The sequence below is a fragment of the Zootoca vivipara genome, chromosome 11 (assembly GCF_965207765.1).
Source record: "Zootoca vivipara chromosome 11, rZooViv2.hap1.1, whole genome shotgun sequence".
Taxonomy (NCBI): Eukaryota; Metazoa; Chordata; class Lepidosauria; order Squamata; family Lacertidae; genus Zootoca; species Zootoca vivipara.
In genome coordinates, this window is record NC_142594.1 from 55972872 (window position 1) to 55986784 (window position 13913).

Here is a 13913-nt window from a genome sequence, read left to right on the forward strand (position 1 = left end):
GGACTCTAGGAGGGAAGTGTGGTGTAGTGGTCGGAGTGTCAGATTAGGACCTGGGAGATCAGGGTTCAATTCCCCACTCAGTCCTGAAGCTCACTAGGTAACCTTGGAGTCAGTCGCAGCTTCTTCACCTACCTTACAGGGTCGTCGTACGGATTAGATGAGGTGGGGGGGGTGAACCCATAGACTCCTTGGATAGAAAGGTGGGAGAGAAATACAATGAATTAGCTCCTCTGCTGACCAGCTTAAGAAAGCTGGAGGGACCAGCCAGGTGGAGATGTTTGTCGCCAGCCTGGCATCCAGAGATCTCCACGTGGTCGCAATTGGACCCGCGCCAGGCACAAAATGCACCTGGCACCTGGCTAATTTCTAACTGTGCTTCTGGTATTTTTTGACCATGGAAGAAAATTCATGTTGGAAAGCAGGGGGTGTGAAAGGCTTTGGGGTTGGACTCAGGCTGGGTTCAGCTTGCGTTCCATTGAAAATGAGGGGATGAGTTAGTTGCGGCATCTGAGCCCCATCAGTTTCAGTAGGAATTAAGAGCAGCTAACTCACTGCAAGGGACGCGGGTGGCGCTGTGGTCTAAACCACTGAGCCTAGGGCTTGCTGATCAGAAGGTCAGTGGTTCGAATCCCCGTGACGGGGTGAGCTCCCGTTGCTCAGTCCCAGCTCCTGCCAACCTAGAAGTTCAAAAGCACATCAAAGTGCAAGTAGATAAATAGGTACCACTACAGCGGGAAGGTAAACGGCGTTTCCTTGCGCTGCTCTGGTTTGCAAGAAGCGGCTTAGTCATGCTGGCCACATGACCCAGAAAAACTGTCTGTGGACAAACGCTGGCTCCCTCGGCCAGTAAACTGAGATGAGTGCCGCAACCCCAGAGTTGTCTGCGACTGGACCTAATGGTCGGGGTTCCTTTACCTTTAACTCACTGCAATCGTAGACCTCTTTACCCAGAAGTCAGGTAAGTGGGAATGGGATTGTAGGTGCAGTCTGGATTGAACCCCCTGTGAAAAGATTCAACAGTGTGCCCTCCTTGGTACTGCAAATTCCTGCATACTGGGAAGTGCAATACATTTTACTGGTTCACAAGTATCATTGTTGCAGAATTACCCAAAGTGCCGATGGGAAATGCTACTTGAATTAGTGATTTAGAGCAGCCCTTTTGCCGGGTGACTTAAACTACAATTTGGTGTTTGTCGGACTGAACTTGCAACATGTCCAGGTTTCACTATTGCCCTGTCGAAACTGCTTTTATGAACAGTCCACGAAACGAGGATTAAGAATAGGTTTTGCGTGTATTGAGACTGCCATTCCCAAGGAACGCTGTGGGGCCGGCTTTGGAGTAAACATGCGTGCCAGTCAGCTCAAACGATGGTGAAAATTCCTTGATTTAATTTCTTCCAATTTTTTTTATTTGTAGTATGGGAGTGCCCCCGGAGGACCTTCCTTTCCTGGCCAAGCGCAAGATCCTTTATATGGCTATTTTGCTGCAGTTGCTGGGCAGGTATGGCTCCCCACCCCCAAATTTACACAGCAAATTTTTTTTTATCGCTGTCCCCCTTAATTCATCTGCAGCATTGGGCAAACACCTAGAGTGTGCTTTTGCCAGTGCCGTGACATAATCCCAGGGGTGTGGAACCCTAAAAGCAGTCGTGACGTTTGTTTTATATACATATACATACAGGTGAAACTCGGAAAATTAGAATATCGTCGAAAAGTGCATTTATTTCAGTAATGCAGTTTAAAAGGTGAAACCAATATATGAGATAGATGTATGACACGCAAAGCAAGCTATGTCAAGCATTTATTTGTTGTAATTGTAATTATTGGTTGTTAGGCGGGTCAATTATAAATGGAATGGAATTAATGAAATGTAATAGCGATGTTTATTTTTGTATTATTGTAACTATTTGTTTTATTACTGTGGAATTTCCAATAGGAAGCATTTGTAATAATAATAATAATAATAATAATAATAATAATAATAATAATAATAAATTTTTATTTATACCCCGCCCTCCCCAGTCAAAACCAGGCTCAGGGCGGCTAACACCAATAAAATTACAATAAGACATAAAAGAAAAGAAAACAATTAATTAAAATACAGATTAAAATACAAATTTAAAATGCAGCCTCATTTTAAAGTAGTTGCATTACTGAAATAAATGCACTTTTCGACGATATTCTAATTTTCCGAGTTTCACCTGTATATATTTATTGGTTTTACACAAATTTTTACATAATAACTGTAACCATTCCAAAACATAAAAATAAAAAGTTTTTTTTCTGAACCTACAGGCCTCCTCCCTTCCCTCCATGGCTTCCATTTTGAAAAAAATGTTATCTTTTTCATTTCTCCTGCATCTTTTACCGTTACCCATCTGTTAATATAATCATAGTAACCAAAGTTCATCCCACATGACAAGTGTCATTGTATCCCTGCCAATGATTTTAACTTTCTACCGTGGTCTTTTAAGTATATTAAAAAGTTATTCCAATCCTTTAGGAAAACGTGGTCTTCCTGGTTTCTGATCTTTCCCGTCAGTCTGGCCATTTCTGCAGATTCCGTTAGCATGGTGACTTTTGAAGTAATGCAGATTAGCGTGACAGTTGCCGCAGCCAGTACCCCCATAGAGACCCCCAAAATGTAGGCCGCTGTGTGCAGATGCTGAATTTCAGTCCCTACTATAATTTATTAGGCTCAGCAGACGGTTGTTGAATACCCAACAAAGGGTGTCAGAAGTGGTTGGCACAGTGGGCTTTAGCTAGGAAGTTCTGTGGCTGATTCAGCCATGAAATGTTCTTACTGCTTAGGGGCAGCTAGGATTTTTGGACTTGCAAGGGCTCTCCAAGGGTTTTAGTAGCCCAGCCCCCCTTGCAAAAGCACTTTTGTGTTTTAAGGAAAAGCTCTTTGGCCTGCTGAAACGCAACCATCAGATTTTAATTTAGAATGCCAACCGTCTTGCAATATGCAGAAATGGTGAAACTTACCGGAAGAATAAGAAACCAAGGTAACAAACTTTTTTTTATAAAACAGTGGAAATGGTTGATTTGATTATTTACAGATAAATTGCAGACAGATAAAAACAGGATTATTGTAATACTCCGCAGTTTCATAGGAGTTTATATTTATAGCAGATAGTTAAATGAGCATATTAAATGAATTGGGATATGCAGAAGATATTTAAAAAATTAACATTTCAGGAACCGCAGAAAGAGGGGGAAGGAAGTCAGACTTTGAAGTGTTAAAATGAGTGTACCATAAAATTAATGAAATGTATAAATTTGAAAAGTATAAATAATTTTTTAAAAAAAGAAAAGAATGCCAACCGTCTTGCAGAGAAGACCCATCGTTTAAATGGGTAGTCTGCAGTAGGAACTTAAAAGAAATATCCAGCCTCTACCTGGTTTCTCCCCCCCCCCCCCCCGTTATACTGTGACTTATTCTGTACTAGGCTGTCAGATTAAATCTGTCATTAAAAACCAAAAACCTCCATAACTTACTTAGAGCAAAGAAGGTCTGTCAATTACCCTGGTGATCTAGTAGATCACCCCCTTGCTCCCATTTCACTGCTGTTCCCCCTCCACTACGCCTACAAGCTCATACCGCTTCCTGACAGTAAGAGCTGTTCGACAGTGGAATTTGCTACCAAGGAGTGTGGTGGAGTCTCCTTCTTTGGAGGTCTTTAAGCAGAGGCTTGACAGCCATATGTGAAGAATGCTTTGATGGTGTTTCCTGCTTGGCAGGGGGTTGGACTGGATGGCCCTTGTGGTCTCTTCCAACTCTATGATTCTATGATTCACTTCCGATAAGGCTGCTTACATGCTATCTGACTCACCTGTATATTTTTTAATTGACCACAAGGGTCCTTGGAGGGGGTATCAAGGAAACTATGGTTTCCTTCTACACAAACAAGCCTCAAGTCTTTAATGCTTCCCTCTCTTCCTCTTTTGTGGTTCCAAGGAGGAGACTAGAATATTTTAGATCTACCTTTAAGCAAACTACACTCCCATGGGATGTCTGAACTTGGAGAACAGTCGTCTCTTTAAACCAGGCTTCCCCCAAGAAGGGGTCTTTCGGATGTTGTTGGTCTCCAGCACCCTGCCCATTGGACATGCTGGCTGCTGGGAGTTGGTGTCTTACAACACCTGGAAGTTGAAGTCTGTGGCATCGCAAGAAACCAGAATAAAGGAACCACAGTTTTACCCTGGCTTCTTCTTGCCAACCGTAGTTTAAGCAAACCACAGTTTCCCGAGTTCTGACATAATGGGTAACTCTGGTTTGCTTCAACATGAACTCTGCCGATCTTCTCTTTGCAGCCTTGAATGGGGACTTTAGAGTTTTCATAGCATCCAAACTGCTCCCAAGGCTAGGGAACTGAGTTTCAGAGTGCAGACAGGGTGTGTGAGAGTTCTGATCACCTCTCTTAAATTATTTTATTTTCAGTTATTTGAACAAGTTTCTGTCCGAACACGTTTTTAAACGCATTGGCATGTCCTGCCCTGGGAAACGAAGCTATAAAAATGATTCATTTTCCTGCATCTATAGTTTGCATGTTTGAGGGTGACGCTAAAATTCCGGCCTCCTTTGAGGTCCTTTTAAATTTGGCACGGCTGATGCTTGAATCATATAGAGCAGGGGTCGGCAAACTAAGGTCTGTGGGCCGGATCCAGCCCACTTGCCCTCTGGATCTGGCCCGCAAACATTTCTGCAATTGCCGCTTGGATTGGCACGGTCGCCATTTTTTCCCAATTTTTTCCCTGGCACCATTTTTTGCGACCCCCCCCAACACGGCGGTGCCTCTTCCCTCCCTTTTCCTGGCTTCTCCCCACCCTGCGGAGGAAGGGGGCTGGGCTTTGATAGGAAGCCCTGCCGCCCGCCCGCTGGTCTCTCCCCATGGCTGCGCTGTGGGCTGGAGCTTGGTGCGCCCGCTGGCCCCGCACCCGGGAAAACTGGCCCAAAAAGGAGAGGCGCCGCCACCACCGCCGGCTCCCAACCGCTGGCAGAGCAGCGGAGGAGGTAGGCAGGGGGAGGGGAAGGGAGAGAATTCACTTCCGCTGTGTGTGTGCGCACCGTCTGGCCCGCCACTAGGTCTGGGGGACGGTGAACCGGCCGCCTCCGAGAAAAGTTTGCTGACCCCTGATATAGAGTCTCAGAATCGTAGAGTTGTAAGGGACCCCCAAGAGCAGACATAGGCAACCCTGGCTCTCCAGATGTCTTAGAACTACAACTCCCATGATCCCTAGCTAACAGGCGCAGTGGTCAGGGATCATGGGAGTTGTAGTTCCAAAACATCTGGAGAGCCAAGGTTGCCTATGCCTACCCAAGAGTCATCTAGCCCAGGCATCCCCAAACTTCAGCCCTCCAGATGTTTTGGACTACAGTTCCCATCTTCCCTGACCACTGGTCCTGTTAGCTAGGGATCATGGGAGTTGTAGGCCAAAACATCTGGAGGGCCGCAGTTTGGGGATGCCTGATCTAGCCCAACTCCCTTGAAACACAGGAATCTCAACTAAAGCATCCAAGCCAGATGGCCGTCCAACCTTTGCTTAAAAACCTCCAAGGAAGGAGGGACCACAATGAAGAGATTGTGTTTATAAAATTATTATTCTCACAAATGGCACCCATTTATTTGGAATGGCACTGATGGCATTTGAAGTGAAAATGTTGCCCATTATAGATTCATTGGAGAGCTGTGCTGGGCCTCTATTGTTAAGACCAGATGTGCATGTGATTGGTGGAAAAGCCTTTGGAACCATCTGCCCCTCCCTTTTGGGTAGCGATTAGGAACTTGACCCTTCTTTGTCCCAAACTAGACACTGCTCTTTCTGTCCAAACAGGAAGCCAAATGTGTGTTTTCCTGCTCTGCATCAATAAGGATATCCTTTGCAGAACACAAAAGCTCGCTGGGAGCAAGGGTCAGAAGCTCACAGAATCGTAGAGTCGGAAGGGACCCCAAGGTTCCTCTAGTCCAGCGTTTCCCAAAATTTGGGTTTCCAGCCATTTGTTGGACTACAACTCCCATCGTCCCTAGCTAGCAGGCCCAGTGGTCGAGGGTGATGGGAGTTGTAGTCCAACAACAGCTGGAAACCCAAGTCTGGGAAACGCCGATCTAGTCTTAACCCCCTTTGGAGCAGGAACCACAGCTAAAGACTCCCTTGGCAGATGGCCACCCAACCTCAAACCTCCAAGGAAGGAGAGTCCTTCACCTTTTGAGGAAGTCTGCTCCACCGCTGTACAGCTCTCGCTGCCAGAAAGCTCTCCCTAATGTTTAGGCAGAATCGCCTTTCTGGTACCGTAATTCGGATCCATCCATTTGAGTCCTCCCTTCTGGAGCAGCAGAAAACAAGCTTGCTCCAACTTCCATGTGATATTTGAAGATAGTTATCGTGACACCCTCTCAATCTTAATAATTGCCAGGCAACGGGGGGGGGGGGGGGAAAGGATGTGTGTGCAAGGTTATTCTTTGTCCTAGCCTGGTCATCTCTCTCTCCAGGGCAGCCTGTTACCCCAAAGGTCTTTGTCGTTTTGAGAAATTGCGTGCTCACAGTCGGTTTGCAGAGATGGTCCAGGTCCCGGGCGCAAAGGCAGTAACCCTGGCGCAATGCTCTTTCTGTTTTCCATAGGACGGGCAAATAGATGCCGACGAGCTGCAGAGATGTCTGACGCAGTCCGGAATTTCGGGAGCCTATAAGCGTAAGTTTGCCTGGCTCAAAAACCCAAACGGATCAGCTGTGCTGAGTCTTCTTGCAGCAAAAGCGACAAGACACCCAGAACCCATTGCAAAAGTTACCACTTGCCCTCTTGCATTTTTAAAAATATCTCTTCCTATCCCTCTTTTAACATATTGAAATGTTTGAAGGAAAATAAATCTTGAGGAAGTATTATGCTGTTCATACTTTTCTCCTTGGAAACCACTCTTGGCTGGGGGTGGAGCAGAATGGGGGGGGTAATAGAGAGGGGAAAAAACCTTATTTTTTGTTGACTGCTTCTGTTTTTCTTTAAACAGCTTTCAACCTAGAGACCTGCAGGCTCATGATCTCTATGCTTGATGTATCCTTTGCATATTTGGCTTTGACTTAAAATATTTCTATTATTATAATTAATAATTCTCATTGCAATTATTACTTGTGCTTCTAGGTGGCTGAAATTATTATTATTATTATTATTATTATTATTATTATTATTATTATTATTATTATTATTATTATTTTACCCAGGGGGTGAGGGAGGTAAAAAAAGGAATAATAATAATAATAATAATAATAATAATAATTTATTTATACCTCGCCCATCTGGCTGGGTTTCCCCAGTCACTCTGTTCGGCTTCCAACAGAAAAATGAAATAAAATAATCTATTAAACACTAAAAGCCTTCCTAAACAGGACTGCCTTCAGATGTCTTCTAAAAATCTGGTAGCTGTTTTTCTCTTTGACATCTGGTGGGAGGGCGTTCCACAGGGAGTTTTTGAACTACAATTCCCATCATTCAATTCCTGAATGGGGTAACTGTGCCCCTGAAAGACCAGGTGCGCAGCCTGGGAGTCATTTTGGACTCACAGCTGTCCATGGAAGCGCAGGTTAATTCTGTGTCCAGGGCAACTACTGCAATGCGCTCTAGGTGGGGCTACCTTTGAAGGTGACCTGGAAACTACAATTAATCCAGAATGCAGCAGCTAGACTGGTGACTGGGAGCGGCCGGCGAGACCACATAACACCGGTCTTGAAAGACCTACATTGGCTCCCAGTACGTTTCCGAGCACAATTCAAAGTGTTGGTGCTGACCTTAAAATCCCTAAATGGCCTCGGTCCAGTATACTTGAAGGAGTGTCTCCACCCCCATCGTTCAGCCCAGACACTGAGGTCCAGCGCCGAGGGCCTTCTGGTGGTTCCCTCACTATGAGAAGCCAAGTTACAGGGAACCAGGCGGAGGGCCTTCTCGGTAGTGGCACCCACCCTGTGGAATTCCCTCCCACCAGAGGTCAAAGAGAACAACAATGACCAGACCTTTAGAAGGCATCTCAAGGCAGCCCTGTTTAGGGAAGCTTTTAATGTTTGATGAATTTCTGTATTTTAATATTTTGTTGGAAGAAACCCAGAGTGGCTGGGGGAACCCGGCCAGATGGGTGGGGTATAAATAATATATTATTATTATTATTATTATTATTATTATTATTATTATTATTAATCACCCATGACCACCGGTCCTGTTAGCTAGGGATGATGGGAGTTGTAGTCCAAAAAGAGCTGGAGGGCCAAGTTTGGCCACCACTGACCTAGAGGGTTGCTGGAGCTGCTGATTTAAGACTCCTGTTAAGTGTCTTTAAATCAGACATTGGGAGATCGGTATCACTTCATCAATCACATCTAAAACTCCTGATAAGTGACTGTTAGAGCTTTGATAATCTAGTATCACCGGACCAAGTTGGATTAATTAAACTAAATGGCTTTCACTGGCTTTGGAATAAGTGTGCAATTAATTGTTACTGCTTTGAATTTTATTGTGCTATTACCTTTCCAAGTGGGCCTTGCAAACTGCGATTCTGAATATTGGTTTGGGGAGGGGAGGGGAGAGGGGGTCACTGGGGATGAGTTTATGGAATGGGGGGGCAGTGGCCCCTCCAAAGCGTAGGGAAACCCAACGAAAGAAGAGCGGCAGATGAAGACGATGGACTTTGCAGAATTGGCGAAGCTTGACAGGAAAAATCCGAAACCGGCACGATCAAGTATTCCAAAAGGACTGGAGTATATTTATACGATATCTGAAAGATTATTGTGAGCAATTAACATCACTAGCAGGGTTGTCTGAAGACTTGTAATGAGAAGTTCTCTACCTGTCTATATTCATTTAAATTGTGAGTTATTCTGTAGTGAATGAAATTGGAATTGGAAAACGTAATCGATAGGCTCTAAAGAGGCAGGGAGGTAAAGTAGATAATAATGATGTGAATGTGTATTATTAAATGGAAAATAAATAAAACATTTATATATACACACACGCAAGTGTAGGGAAACCGTAGCTGATGTTTCTCGCGCACATGAAAGGATATTGACCCCGGTTATTGACGAGAAGTGATCCTTAGCCGCTGCGCAGAGAGATATGTCTGGCACGATGGGCTTCAATGAGTTCAAAGAGCTCTGGGCTGTGCTGAACGGCTGGCGGCAACACTTCATGAGCGTCGACAGCGACCGCAGCGGCACCGTCGATTCCCAGGAGCTTCAGAAGGCGTTGACATCCATGGGTGAGCTGGGAGACTTTGCGCCGGCTGGGAAACGGTTGCATTAGATCAGGCACCCCCAACCTTTGGCCCTCCAGATGTTTTGGACTACAATTCCCATCATCCCCGCCCACTGGTCCTGTTAGCTAGGGATCATGGGAGTTGTAGGCCAGAACATCTGGAGGGCCAAAGGTTGGGGATGGCCGCATTAGATGATCCTCTGGGTCCCTTCCAATTGTGCAGTTTTACGATTCCCGCTCTCTCCTCCTGTCTAGGATTTCGGCTGAGCCCCCAAGCCATCAACGGCATTTCCAAGCGATACAGCACTCGTGGCAAGATCACGTTTGACGACTACATCGCCTGCTGTGTTAAGCTCAGAGCTCTCACTGGTATGGGGGTTTTCTCAATTCATGACGATGGACTGGTTTTGTTTCTTAAAATTTCTATTTAATAAGGCCAGGGGGCGCTGTGGGTTAAACCACAGAGTCTAGGGCTTGCTGATCAGAAGGTTGACGGTTCGAATCCCTGCGATGGGGTGAGCTCCCGTTGCTCGGTCCCAGCTCCTGCCCACCTAGCAGTTTGAAAGCACGTCAAAGTGCAAGTAGATAAATAGGGACCGCTGCGGCGGGAAGGTAAACGGCGTTTCCGTGCGCTGCTCTGGTTTGCCAGAAGCAGCTTTGTCATGCAGGCCACATGACCCGGAAGCTGTCTGCGGACAAACGCCGGCTCCCTCGGCCTATAGAGCGAGATGAGCGCCGCAACCCCAGAGTCGGACACGACTGGACCTGATGGTCAGGGGTCCCTTTACCTTTTTGAGGTTGATCGCAGAAACATAGAATTGCAAGTCTCTGTAAGGCCGTGGTTCTCCAAAGGTGCAGCAGGGAGAGGATGGCAGGTGTGGGAGGAAGATTCAAGGACAATGGAACATCTAAACATTTCAGTGTAGTATAGTATAGTATCAAAAAAAGTTTTTATTTGCCGAAAATCAGAAAAGAGAAAGGCTTATTTGTGTTGATGAAGAGAAGGGAGCTTGTTTGTCTCACATTAGTTCTGGTAGAAAAAGCAACCTCACTTCTTATTGACTTTCTATATTTCTTTAAAATGCATACGTAAGAGGCTCGTTTATAATTATATTTGGGAAGGATTCCTGTTCTTAGGCAGCGGCCTTGTTTTAAACTTTCTGGATGCCCCCAAGATCATATTATAAAGTACTTGCGTTCTGTGTTATACAGTGGTGCCTCGCTTAACGAATGCCCTGCTTAACGAAATTTCCGCTTAACGAAAGGATTTTTCGAGTGGAGGTTGCCTCGCTAGACTAATTTGTTTTATGAAAAATTCATCTAGCGAATCACGGTTTCCCATAGGAATGCATTGAAATTCAATTAATGTGTTCCTATGGGGGAAAAAAATCAAAATAATTCAATGCATTCCTATGGGATTCACTAGACAAATTTTTCGTTATAAGAAAAGACCCGTGGAATGAATTAAATTTGTCTAGTGAGGCACCACTGTAAATCAAGCACTGCTAGGCTGTGTTTCGTTTTGCTTTTCTTACCCAAAAAACTCGGTGTGACGCGGGCAAATTTTTATTCTGAAGGTGTGGCCCAGAGAAAAAAGTTTGAGAACTTTTGAAGGCCTCCGGTGAGGGAGAGCCCACCCCTGTCTAGCCGAGGGTCCCACAGTCAAATTGCTCTTTGCTGTCAGGCTTCCTCTCCTTTTTACTCCGTGCAAAGCTACCCTCCTGTTACTTGTCCAGTCCCACATTTGGGTGAGCGGAGACCTGCTCTTGGCTCCCTTCTGCACATCTCAACCCTCCAGGTTATTCAAAGAGTGCAATCAGATCCTTCTTTTCTCTTCATCAAAGGCTAAACATATCCAGTTTCGCCAAGCTTTTTGTGCCGGACTTGGGCTCAGTTTCACCGGCTATCTCCCTTTCTCTTTTCCAAACTCCTTCGCGCCTCAAAGTGCATTCCCCAGAACCGAACGCTACGCTCCAGATGAACTCTTGAGTAAAGCAGAGTAAGGTGGAAATCCTGTGACGCCGTCCTCCCACCCAAAAGGGTTGCTAACAAGAAGCTTTCACCTAAAAATAAATCACAAAAATGTGTTGTTTAATAGCAGGCTGGTGGGCAAGATATAGAGATGGTGGATGTGAGTTTTTGTGCGTGTCGTGGAATTCTACTCGGTACTGATCCAGAGCAGAACTCCAACGTATAGTTAGCAGAGTAAAAACTTAAACATGTTGCAGGATTCCCCAAAAATAGACCAGAGGCAATGAATATTTCATTCAGCAGAGCTTTACTGCTACTGAAGGCAAATGGGCATAATGGTCACAAATCCAATACATTCAGGGTTAGTCCTGTCCATCAAAAATCCAGTTACAGCAGACTTAAATACAGTGGTACCTCGGGTTACGAACACGATCCGTTCCGGGATGCAGTTCGTAACCCGAAACGGTCGTAAACTGAAGCACCATTTTGCGCATGCGCAAACTGTGATTTTTGCGCATGCGCAGACCGCGCGCACGGCAAAAATACTTCCGGGTTTGCGGAGTTCGGAACCCGAGTTGTTCGCAACCCGAGGTGTTTGTAACCCGAGGTACGACTGTATAATAAGTCTAAACCTTAACAGTACGCATGCTGTGTACAGAACGCCATACCAGATGGGAAAGAGATAGAAAGAGAAAGTGACGCCCAGGCTCCTTCTGGCCTTATTATTATAGTCGGCATGACCTTGACAGAAAGAGATAACAGAACCAGTTTACGCCAACTGTACTTTCTTGAAGGAATAACCCAAACATCATGAACCTTCTGCTTCCTTCTTTCACCCAGAGAAGCTTCAACAACCCTCTTGAATTAAGTAGAATAGGAAAGATCTCTCTACACATCAGATCAATACTTTCCACACTACGAAATGCAAACTGGCACTTCACACTTGTATTCATCCACCTGTGGCTTCTGTATATCCTGGCTCCTGTCCTAACGCACTTCTTCCTGTGCTGCGTTTGCAGATAGCTTCCGGAGACGAGATGCGGCTCAGCAGGGGATGGTGAACTTCCAGTACGATGATGTAAGTGAGCTTCGAGTCCGTTTCCTGCTTAGAAGCGCAAGGCTCTGTACCCCCTTGAACGTTGTGATGAAGTGGCAGCAACTTATAAGCCGAGAGCGCCAGGCTTTGAGCTCCTGGTCCTTCCTCCCAGGAGCTCGGGGCATTATTTGCAGCTACAGAAATCTAGAAAACTGCCTTGTATGTAGTCAGCACTTCCTACATTGGGGTGGAGAACCTGTGGCTGAACCCCAACTCTCATCAACCTTGGCTAGCATGGCCAGTTGTTCATGGACTATTATTAATTATTATTATTTATACCCCGCCCATCTGGTTGGCTTTCCCCCGCCACTCTGGGCGGCTTCCAGCAAATGCCAAAACACATTAAAATATCACAGATTAAAAACTTCCCTAAACAGGGCTGCCTCTAGGTGTTTTCTAAATGTCAGGTAGTTGTTTATCTCCTTGACCTCCGATGGGAGGGCGTTCCACAGGGCGGGCGCCACTACCGAAAAGGCCCTCTGCCTGGTTCCCTGTAGCTTTGCTTCTCGCAGCGAGGGAACCGCCAGAAGGCCCTCGGTGCTGGATCTCAGTGTCTGGGCTGAAAGATGGGGGTGGAGAAGCTCCTTCAGGTATACTGGACCGAGGCCGTTTAGGGCTTTCAAAGTCAGCACCAACACTTTGAATTGTGCTCGGAAATGTACTGGGAACCAATGTAGGTCTCTTAGGACTGGTGTTATGTGGTCTCGGCGGCCGCTCCCAGTCACCAGTCTAGCTGCCGCATTCTGGATTAATTGCAGTTTCCGGGTCACCTTCAAAGGTAGCCCCACGTAGAGCGCATTGCAGTAGTCCAAGCGGGAGATAACCAGAGCATGCACCACTCTGGTGAGACACTCTGCGCGCAGGGAGGGTCTCATCCTGCGTACCAGATGGAGCTGGTAGACAGCCGCCCTGGACACAGAATTAACTTGTGGCTCCGTTTGACTTCCAAGGTATGACTGTATGTCATCAATATAAAATTGAGTGTGACGCGAGCGAATTCTTATTCTGAAAGTGTGGCCCAGAGTAAAAAGTTTGAGAACCGTTGATCTGGAGCAGGGGTCAGCAAGCTGTTCAGCAGGGGGCCAGTCCACTGTCTCTCAGACCTTGTGGGGGGGGGGCGGACTATATTTTGAAGAAGAAAAAATGAACGAATTCCTATGCCCCACAAATAACCCAGAGATGCATTTTAAATAAAAGGACACATTCTACTCATGTAAAAACACGCTGATTCCCGGACCATCCGCGGGCCGGATTGAGAAGGCAATTGGGCAGGATCCGGCCCCCGGGCCTTAGTTTGCCTACCCACGATCTGGAGGATCAGAGGTACGCCATCCCTCTACAGTGCAGTCCCTAAGGTGGTTGGATGGCGCCTTGCACGCCTCCTTCCGGCAATTCCTGCAGCTCAGCCTGTGCCCAGGGCCTTGCTCTGCTTTCCTTTGGACCCCGTTAGCAAGGCCGAGAAAGGGGTCTTGTCATCTGGGCAGCCCAGGACCTCCAGACACATTGCCCAGGCCTGCGCCCCATGGAGGGCGCTTCGATGCTGCAAACGCAGCCGTTTGGCTTCACCCCCGGAGGCGGACTCCATTGTCCCTCAAGACTGATGCATCCTTG

At 46.3% G+C, this 13913-nt stretch overlaps 1 protein-coding gene across 3 annotated transcripts in view; it reads left to right on the forward strand.

Annotated features, from left to right (window-relative positions):
• SRI (sorcin) overlaps nt 1-13913 on the forward strand; it is a 32753-nt gene that overhangs the window by 15644 nt on the left and 3196 nt on the right. For 2 of the 3 annotated variants that reach the window (XM_060281036.2, XM_035129819.3), the window contains exons 2-7: nt 1418-1501; nt 6625-6694; nt 7008-7051; nt 9092-9239; nt 9491-9604; nt 12226-12284. In XM_060281036.2, coding sequence (XP_060137019.1) covers nt 1418-1501; nt 6625-6694; nt 7008-7051; nt 9092-9239; nt 9491-9604; nt 12226-12284 — 519 coding nt within the window. The remainder of the gene's footprint in view (nt 1-1417; nt 1502-6624; nt 6695-7007; nt 7052-9091; nt 9240-9490; nt 9605-12225; nt 12285-13913) is intronic. The other variant, XM_088654060.1, reaches the window with a different exon arrangement.